Below are 9,979 nucleotides of genomic sequence, written 5' to 3'. Positions count from 1 at the left end.
CAACACTATGTATATGAGAGTCACACTTTTATTTATTGGAAAATAATGCTTTGATATTAGATACTCAACTAACTCAACATTTTATAATTCTAGGAACATCCTGTACAATTTCATAGCTTTGGACCTTTGCCCCTCTCATTGGGAGTCCCCTCTCACCTGGAAAAGTCATATCCCCCCTTCCATACTCTGTCCTGAAATCTTCATTGGCATTGCCAGGCAGCAACGGGCATACTCTCTTTGGCCCTTCTCTGTACCTTGTTGAAACTGGACCACACCTGAAGCAAGCTATCACATTGCATCCATGTGTTCATTTCTGGGTTTTTACATCTTACCTGGAGAGCAATACATTATAGTTACCTCTTTATGTGCAGTACCCAGCTCAGTGTTAGGCATAGAGGAGAAGCTCTGTAGATGTAAAAATGTCCTTTTGAATGAAAAATTGGTGGAAAATTATTCAGGTGGGTACAGAGTAGTCTTCCCTGGTGGTTCAGATGGCAAAGAATCCACCTGCTGTGCAAGAGACCCGGGTTCAATCATGGTTTGGGAAGATCCCCTGGAGAAGGGAATGACTGCCCACTCCAGCATTCTTGCCTGGGGAATTCCATGGAAAGAGGAGCCTGGCGGTCTGTGGCTGACTCATGGGGTTGAAAAGAGTTGAACACAACCAAGGGACCAACACATACACACATAGAGTGGGTTATGAGGGGGTGGGCCAAAACTGAGGGACACTTAAAGGAGAGTTGACCTAGAAATAGAGGTAAGAGAACACAGAGTGTAGTGGGGCTTGGAGAGCTCTGTCCAGCACCAGGGACATTTCCTTGATTTTGGTAGGCTTTTCTTCCCCTCAGTCGGGAAAAAAAAAAAACTGCCTGCAACGCAGGAGACCTGGGTTTGATCCCTAGGGGGTGAAGATCCCCTGGAGAAGGGAATGGCAACCCACCACAGTATTCTTGCCTGGAGAATCGCATGGACAGAGGAGGCTGGCGGGCTACAGTCCATGGGGTCACAAAGAGACACAGCTGAGCGACTAACACCTCTTCCCCATACATACCTACCTGTGTGCCAGGAAAATGTGCAAGGAAAATATTTGGCTCCTTCTTACCTCTTTACCACAGCTGTCTCTGAGCAACGTAAGGCATCACAGTACAATTTCTAAAGGTCTGGGCTGTATGATCTTTGCCTCTCTCAGTGGAGGACAGACAAGGACAGAGATCAGAGACAAAGAGCTGAGTCTGGGACTCAGGGCTAGACTGATACCTGGCGTGGCACAGGGCATTTCCTCCTGCCGTGGGATAGGTGAGCCAGAGGAGAAGAGCACAGGAGGATTACATGGGGCTGAATCCCCTCACTTCCTACTGAATGATTGGCTGCTTTTGTGGTCTGTTTCTGGAAAGTTCCCCCCTCGAGGGTCCGGGCAGTAACCTGCTCTGCCACATCCACCCACTGGGAGCAGAACTGGAGCCACACGTGGGATCTGCTGTCCCCTCATCCCCAAGTCCTACAACCCCATACCTCAGCCCTCATTAGCCCCTTTTCTTCCAGAAGCAGTTTTTCTCCTTGGGTATGGACTCTAGGGTACCCAGCTTCCCTTAGGGAGCATCTTACTCCACTTCCAGTTCAATTACAAGTCTAAAGATTAAGAAACATCTTGGGTGAAGTCTTCTTCAAGATCCTGGGGACACCTGTGGACCACTCTTTGGGACAGATATGAAAGCAGTAGAGGGATTTCCCTGGTGGTCCAGTGGCAAGACTCCATGCTCCCAATGTGGGGTGCCTGGGTTCAATCTCTGGTCAGGGAGCTAGAGCCCACATGCTGCAAACTGAGTTCACATGACCAACTAAAAGATCTCATGTGCTGCAACTGAGAGTTTGCATGTTGCGGCTACAGATTCCACGTGCTTTAACAAAGATCAAAGATCCTATGTGCTGCAACTAAGATTCAGTTCAGTTCAGTTCAGTTCAGTTCAGTCGCTCAGTTGTGTCCTACTCTTTGCGACCTCATGAACTGCAGCACGCCAGGCCTCCCTGTCCATCACCAACTCCTGGAGTTCACCCAGACTCATGTCCATGGAGTCGGTGATGCCATCCAACCATCTCATCCTGTCATCCCCTTTTCCACCTGCCCCCAATCCCTCCCAGCATCAGCGTCTTTTCCAATGAGTCAACTCTTCGCATGAGGTGGCCAAAGTACTGGAGTTTCAGCTTTAGCATCAGTCCTCCCAAAGAACACCTAGGACTGATCTCCTTTAGAATGGACTGGTTGGATCTCCTTGCAGTCCAAGGGACTCTCAAGAGTCTTCTCCAACACCACAGTTCAAAAGCATCAATTCTTTGGCGCTCAGCTTTCCTCACAGTCCAACTTTCACATCCATACATGACCACTAGAAAAACCATAGCCTTAACTAGACGGACCTTTGTTGGCAAAGTAATGTCTCTGCTTTTGAATATGCTGTCTAGGTTGGTCATAATTTTCCAAGGAGTAATCGTCTTTTAATTTCATGGCTGCAATAACCATTTTCAGTGATTTTGGAGCCCCCCAAAATAAAGTCTGACACTGTTTCCACTGTTTCCCCATCTATTTGCCATGAAGTGATGGGACTAGATGCCATGATCTTCTTTTTCTGAATGTTGAGCTTTAAGCCAACTTTTTCACTATCCTCTTTTACTTTCATCAAGAGGCTTTTTAGTTCTTCTTCACTTTCTGCCATAAGGGTGGTGTCATCTGCATATCTGAGCTTATTGATATTTCTCCTGGCAATCTTGATTCCAGCTTGTGCTTCTTCCAGCCCAGCGTTTCTCATGATGCACTCTGCATATAAGTTAAATAAGCAGGTGATAATATACAGCCTTGACGCACTCCTTTTCCTATTTGGAACCAGTCTGTTGTTCCATGTCCAGTTCTAACTGTTGCTTCCTGACCTGCATATAAGTTTCTCAAGAGGCAGGTCAGGTGGTCTGGTATTTCCATCTCTCAGAATTTTCCACAGTTTATTGTGATCCATACCGTCAAAGGCTTTGGCATAGGCAATAAAGCAGAAATAGATGTTTTTCTGGAACTCTCTTGCTTTTTTCATGACCCAGCAGATGTTGGCAATTTGATCTCTGGTTCCTCTGCCTTTTCTAAAACCAGCTTGAACATCTGGAAGTTCACGGTTCACGTTTTGCTGAAGCCTGGCTTGGAGAATTTTGAGCATTACTTTACTGGTGTGTGAGATGAATGCAATTGTGCAGTAGTTTGAGCATTCTTTGGCATTGCCTTTTTTTGGGATTGAAATGAAAACTGACCTTTTCCAGTCCTGTGGCCACTGCTGAGTTTTCCACATTTGCTGGCATATTGAGTGCAGCACTTTCACAGCATCATCTTTCAGGATTTGAAGTAACTCAACTGAAATTCCATCACCTCCACTAGCTTTGTTCATAGTGATGCTTTCTAAGGCCCACTTGACTTCACATTCCAGGATGTCTGGCTCTAGGTGAGTGATCACATCATTGTGATTATCCGGGTCATGAAGATCTTTTTTGTACAGTTTTTCTGTGTATTCTTGCCACCTCTTTTTCATATCTTCTGCTTCTCTTAGGTCCATACCATTTCTGTCCTTTATCGAGCCCATCTTTGCATGAAATGTTCCCTTGGTATCTCTAATTTTCTTGAAGAAATCTCTATTCTTTCCCATTCTGTTGTTTTCCTCTTATTTCTTTACATTGATCACCGAGGAAGGCTTTCTTATCTCACCTCCTTATTCTTTGGAACTCTGCATTCAAATGGGAAATATCTTTCCTTTTCTCCTTTGCTTCACTTCTCTTCTTTTCACAGCTATTTGGGTGCAGCCAAAAAGTAAAAAAAAAAAAAAAAAAAAAGCAGTGAACAGGAGGACAAGCTTTCAAGAGTCACCACAGTAACAGGACAATGACCTAGACCATTCCCAGGCCCAAACAGGCATGAGGCAACTTGATACTGTGTGTCTGGAGAGTTAAGTTGGAAGTCAGGGGTAACTGAGTGATGGGGATGTCAGGACCTTCACAGAGCTCTGTGTTCTGCTTTGTAGTCAGCCTAGTTGATGCCCCCTGTTCATTCTACTTATAAACCCTTTTAAAGCCCCTTCCTTTTTAAATTTTATATTGGAGTATAGCTGATTAACAATGTGGTGATACTTTCAAGTGGACAGTGAAGGGATTCAGCCATACATATATAGGTATCCATCCTCCTCCAAACTGCCCTCCCATCCAGGCTGCCACATGGCACTGAGAGGAGTTCCCTGGAGCACCTTCCATTTTTGATGATGTGATAAACAAGTCAGAGTAAGCCCCATGGGATTTCCTTGTCCTTGTACAATCCATTGAGGTTATCCAAGAAGACGAAGGATAAATAAACAGGTAAAGAGAAAATAATATATATAGACAATGATGTAATTACGTAAATAGATAATGATGTATATGATTTCAAATATTAATTAAGTAGGGCTATGGGCTAGAGTGAGCCTGAGGCTTCTCAGAGGAGGTGACATTTGGAACTAAGATGGAAATATTCAGAAAAGACCTGGAGCCAGGCAAAAGGCAAGGGGGAAAAAGCATACTCGGCACTCTCGGGAGAGGAAAGCACATATGCAAAAGCCCCGAGACAGCAACTGGTTTGATGTTTTTGTCACAGGCCAGTGTTTCAGAAGCCAGCATGGAAAATATGTGAGATGAGTGTGGCCAAATGTTAGGGCCCTGGTCATTCAGAGCTTTATAGACCCATTTGAGAAGTTAGGGTTTTAATCTTAGAGAGATGGGAAGACACTGCCATGCTTTGTAGCAAACATGATGTGATGTGATGTCCTTTTTTGATTTCTAAATTTTCTCTGGCTGCTGTGTAGAGATTGGGCTGTAGCTGGGCCAGACTGGAATTAGGGAGACCAATGGAGAGACGTGGAGACCATCTGGGGGAGTGATGGCAACAATTATCATTACTCTTTAGGATATTTTTATTCTGATCAGTCTATCTGTCTTATATATTTTCAGTTAGTTTAATTCTCACCTGATCATCCCAAAGGGAGCACAAAAATTTTTCCAAGATTATGAAATGCCTTGTTGTTGTTTAATCGCTCAGTCATGCCCAACTCTTTTGTGACTCCAGGGACTGTAGCACGCCAGGCTCTACTGTCCTCCACTATCTCTCAGAGTTTGCTCAAATTCATGTCCATTGAGTCAGTGACACTGTCCAACCATCTCATGCTCTACTGCCTTCTCCTTTTGCCTTTACTTTTTTGCATCAGGGTCTGTTCCAATGAGTCGGCTCGTCACATCACCTGGACAAAGTATTGGAGCTTCAACTTCAGTCACAGAGGAGGAAATGGCAACCCACTCCAGTGTTCTTGCCTAGAGAATCTTATGAACAATGTGAAATGCCTAGGCCACAGGAAAATGCCAACCACTTACAGAAAAAGATGGAAGTGCCAACTGGCCAACCTGTCACCCCATAGTAACCTTTCTCTTCTAGGTCTGATATCAGGTTTTCATGATGGGAAACAATGCACCTTTTAAATTATTATTTTATTTTTGGCTGTACTGTTTTGTTTTTTTTTGTTTTGTTTTTTTTTTGCTGTGTGCGGACTTTCTCTAGTTGCAGCGAGCAGAGGCTACTCTCTAGTTGCAGTGTGCAGGCTTCTCATTTCAGTGGCTTCTCTTATTGTAGATCACAGGCTCTATGACACACAGGCTTCAGTAGCTGCAGCATGTGAGCTCAGTAGTTGCGGCTTTTGATCTCAGGAGTGTGGTGCATGGCCTTAGTTGCCCTTGACATGTGGAATCTTCCCAGATCAAGTATTGAACCCGTGTCCCCTGCATTGGCAGATGGATTCTTAACCATTGGACCATGAGGGAAGTCCACAATGCATCTTTAAAGAGGTCCATTGGATTTGTGTGGGTCTGGATGTCCATGGGGTGAATGGGAAGGACTGCTGGGAGCGGTATTTCCTCATCGTCAATACAAACAGGACAGCTGGGACAGACAGATGCTAGGGTAACAATATGCAAGATTTCTGCTCCGAGGACTGCAGTTTGTGTTCTTTGTTTTGACAGGGGTCCCAGGAGTCTCCCTCAGAGTTTTGCTTTTCTTCCACACCTATTTGAGCTCCCATAGGCATCTCAGCTGTGAGCAGCAAATGGGTGCCTCTCAAGTGTCCTCTAAGTGTTCCAAAAAGATGGTGAAGGTGATAATTAGAATGAAGACAAGAAGGACAGCAACTGTGTTATGAACCTTTGGGACCTCTGCTCTGAAAATAACTTCATTTTTTTTAAAGATTCCATGTATAAGTGATATTATGATCCTATTTTTCTGCTTTATTATTATTTTATAGAAGAGAGAAGGAGCTAAGAATTTTTATGTAATTTGTACCAGTCATGAAGTAGAAAGGTGTGAAGCCAAGTTTAAATCATGCCGTCTGACTCCCAGCACAGGGCAACTGAATGGTATTCTCCCTCTGTCAACTAGACATTTCACTTCCTGGACACTCCAGAAAGAGATTGCCTGCTCACTCTGCTTTACCTTTGGGGGTTCCTGGGAGACCACAGTGGGGAGCAGTGGATGGCACCTGATGCATCAACTAAAGAGGAATTGCTGTGATCACAGGCTGAGAGCATAGGAAGAGTTGTTGTTCAGTTGACAAAAATTGAGTTTCTCATGGATGGGAAACTGTTCGTGTTTATTTCGTGTGCAAGAATCCTAGTCATTTCATAGCTGACAAAAGTTATAAATGTAGATCTGTTTTTTAAAAAGTTTTAAAACTTCTGTAGGTGGTAAACCCATGTTCATAGCAGCATTATTCAGAGTAGCCAAAAGATGGAAGGAACCCAACTGTCCATGAACATGTGAATGGACAAAGAAAATGTGTAACGTACATACCATAGATATTCATTGGAAGGACCAAGGCCGAAGCTTCAATACTTTGGCCACCAGATGCAAAGAGCCAATTCGTTGGAAAAGACCTTGATGCTGGGAAAGATTGAAGGCAGGAGGAGAAAGGGACAACAGAGAATGGGGTAGTTGGATGGTGTCATTGACTCAATGGAGTCAATGAGCAAATTCTGGGAGACAGTGAAGGACAGGCAAGCCTGGCATGCTGCAGTCCATGGGGTCACAAGGGGTCGGACATGACTGAGTAACTGAACAACAACACACACACACATACACACACACAACTTTATTTTCTTGTTGAGATTCCATTTCACTTTCATAGTATTGAAACGGTTGTATTGCAGTGTCTGTGTCTTGAATGTCATCTAGTTGGTACAATTGTTTGGTGTTTGTGTATATCCCATTTTATGTGTGTGTGTGTGTGTGTGTGTTTTGTTGGCTGTTAGAATCTCAACTGTCTCACCTTTAAAATTGGAATAGATTCATTCCTGTTGGGAAGATTACATGAGATAACAGAGAGCAGTTAGCATAGGCTTACCATAAAATAAGCACTCAAACATCAATTATATTTTCATATGTATTCAATCGTACTTTATCCAATTTAAAAAACACTGGTGGTGGTACAGACATATACACAACACAAATCCACAGTCAACACATAGAAATAAAGTGAACAATCAGGAGTTTAAACATGCTATGTCAACACTGGAGATAACAAAGCTATAGTAAATTTCAAATCGAAGTTTTGAACTCACCAGTGTGGAAGTAAGAAGACCGAAGACATAATTTTTTGGATAGCAGATGGGGCAGAAATTCCTGGGAGATTGTTTGAATGTGGGTTAAAACCTAGAAGAGGGAATTCCCTGGTGGTCTGGTGGCTGGGACTCAGCACTTTCACTGCCATGGCTCAGGTTCAATCCCTGGTCAGGGAACTAAGATCCTGCAGGCCGCGAGACACAGTCATAAATAAATAAATAAATAAATAAATAAAAACTAGGAGAGGGGAAAAAAATCACAAATCTTACAGGATTGGGTGAAAAAAAACAAGATGATTTGGGACATGCAAGAGTAATTCTTTCTTTTTTTGCTGGCTGTGCTGGGTCTTTTTTGCTGCATGTGAGCTTTTCTCTAGTTGCAGCAAGCGGAGGCTACTCTCTAGTTGCAGTGCTCAGGCTTCTTTTGTTTTGGAGCACAGGCTCTAGGGCATCTGGGCTTGAAAGTAGTTATGATGCATGGGCTTAGTTGCCCCATGGGCCAGGAGTTAAACCCATGTCCCCTGCATTGCAAGGTGGATTCTTAACCACTGGTCCACCAGGGAAGTTCCAAGAGTAAGAATGTCATCACCGACTCAATGAACATGAGTTTGAGCAAACTCTGGGAGATAGTGGAGGACAGAGAAGTGTGGTGTGCTGCAGTTCATGAGGTCGCAGAGTCGGATAGGACTAAACGACTGAGCAAAAACAACCCACAGAACCTCTTAGTCTTGAAGCCATTGGAATTATCACAAACAAGAGGTTGTTCTGTTGAGGAGCCTTCTGAGGGTTCCCTTCACATCCTTGTTCCTCAGGCTGTAGATGAAGGGGTTCAACATGGGGGTCACCACGCTGTACATCACGGAGGCCACTGAGACTTTCTGGGGGGAGTGAGTCACTGCAGAAGTGAAATGGACCCCCACACCTGTCCCATAAAATAAAGAAACAACTGAGAGGTGAGACCCACAGGTGGAAAATGCTTTTTGCTTTCCCCCAGATGAGGACATCTTCCTTATGGATAAAGCAATTTGTGAGTAGGAGAAAAGAATCCCAATGAGGGGGAATACACCCAGCACACCAGTCATAAAATATATCAAAGTCCAGTTCAGGAAGGTATCAGAGCAGGCCAATTCAAGAATATGTGTCAGTTCACAGAAGAAATGTGGAATTTCAAGATCTCTACAGAAGGTCAGGTGCTTCATCAGACAAATGTGAAGGAGGGATGTCAGGACACCAATGAGCCAGGTAATAAAAACCAGCCAACCACAGAGGTGTGGGTTCATGATGACTGTGTAGTGCAGGGGGTGACAGATGGCCACAAACCGGTCATAGGCCATGGCAGTCAGGAGCAGAGTGTCCAGGATAGGAAAAAGCATGGAAAAATACACCTGAGTGAGGCAGTCCATGTAGGAGATGGCTTTGTTCTCTGTGTGGATGCTCAGTAGCATCTTGGGGACTATGCTGGTACTGAAACAGATGTCAACCAAGGACAGGTTTGAGAGGAAGAAGTACATGGGGGTGTGGAGGTGGGAGTCGAAAATGATGGCCAAGATGATGAGTAGGTTGCCAAGCACAGTGACCAAGTACATGGACAGGAACAGCCCAAATATGAGGGGCTGCAGTTCTGGGTCCTCAGAGAACCCAAGGAGGATAAACTCTGAAACTCCTGTTCTGTTTCCTGCTTCCATGTAGCTGATATATCTATGAAGGAAGAGACAAGAGCAGCAGGAATTAGCAACAAACTGGCATCCTCCACATATTAGAAATATTGACCATGCCTTTCACTCAAGTTTTAATGTTTATGAAGTGTGCCATTTTGTCTAAGCATTGGAGCTTTGTTCACTCAAAAGTAAAATCCTGTTTTTATCTTATATCTTATTCTAATTTCTTGTATTAAGTATCCATTTTATGACAACAAAATGAAAATAGAATCTTATAAAATGGAATCTGGCATTCCTGACCACTTATCTGAAGGATCTGTTTTATAACAACCCTGTCAGACAGTTATGGATCTTCACAATGGGGACAAATCAACACGATGGAAATAATGTTGCTTCTGTGGGATTGAAATCCTGCACGTTTGGGATCCTGCCAAAAGTGCAAGACTTCAGTCTAAAGACTAGGGGCTTCCCTGTGGCTCAGTGGTAAAGAATCCGCCTGCCAACACAGGAGACATGGGTTTGATTCCTGGTCTGGGAAGATCCGACATGCTGCAGAGCAACTAAGCTCCAGCACCACAACTACTGAGCCTGTGCTCTAGAGCACAGGAGCTGCAACTACTGAAACCTGGGTATCCTAGAGCCAGTGCTCTGCAACAAGAGAAGCCACTGCA

General features: G+C 44.1%; 1 protein-coding gene across 1 annotated transcript; it reads right to left on the bottom strand.

The window, feature by feature from the left end:
• Positions 1 to 8,396: 8,396 nt before the first annotated feature.
• LOC120864017 (olfactory receptor 7D2) lies at positions 8,397 to 9,350 on the bottom strand. Its single transcript, XM_040240788.1, has one exon. It carries the CDS (start codon positions 9,333 to 9,335, stop codon positions 8,397 to 8,399), a length of 939 nt encoding a protein of 312 aa, XP_040096722.1. The 5' UTR covers positions 9,336 to 9,350.
• Between the last annotated feature and the right edge of the window lie 629 nt (positions 9,351 to 9,979).

Source organism: Oryx dammah, unplaced genomic scaffold (genome assembly GCF_014754425.2).
Source record: "Oryx dammah isolate SB20612 unplaced genomic scaffold, SCBI_Odam_1.1 HiC_scaffold_5, whole genome shotgun sequence".
In the NCBI taxonomy this organism is placed as follows: domain Eukaryota; kingdom Metazoa; phylum Chordata; class Mammalia; order Artiodactyla; family Bovidae; genus Oryx; species Oryx dammah.
Note: the sequence above shows the minus strand (reverse complement) of the source record. Positions and strands in the feature narration are given on the sequence as shown.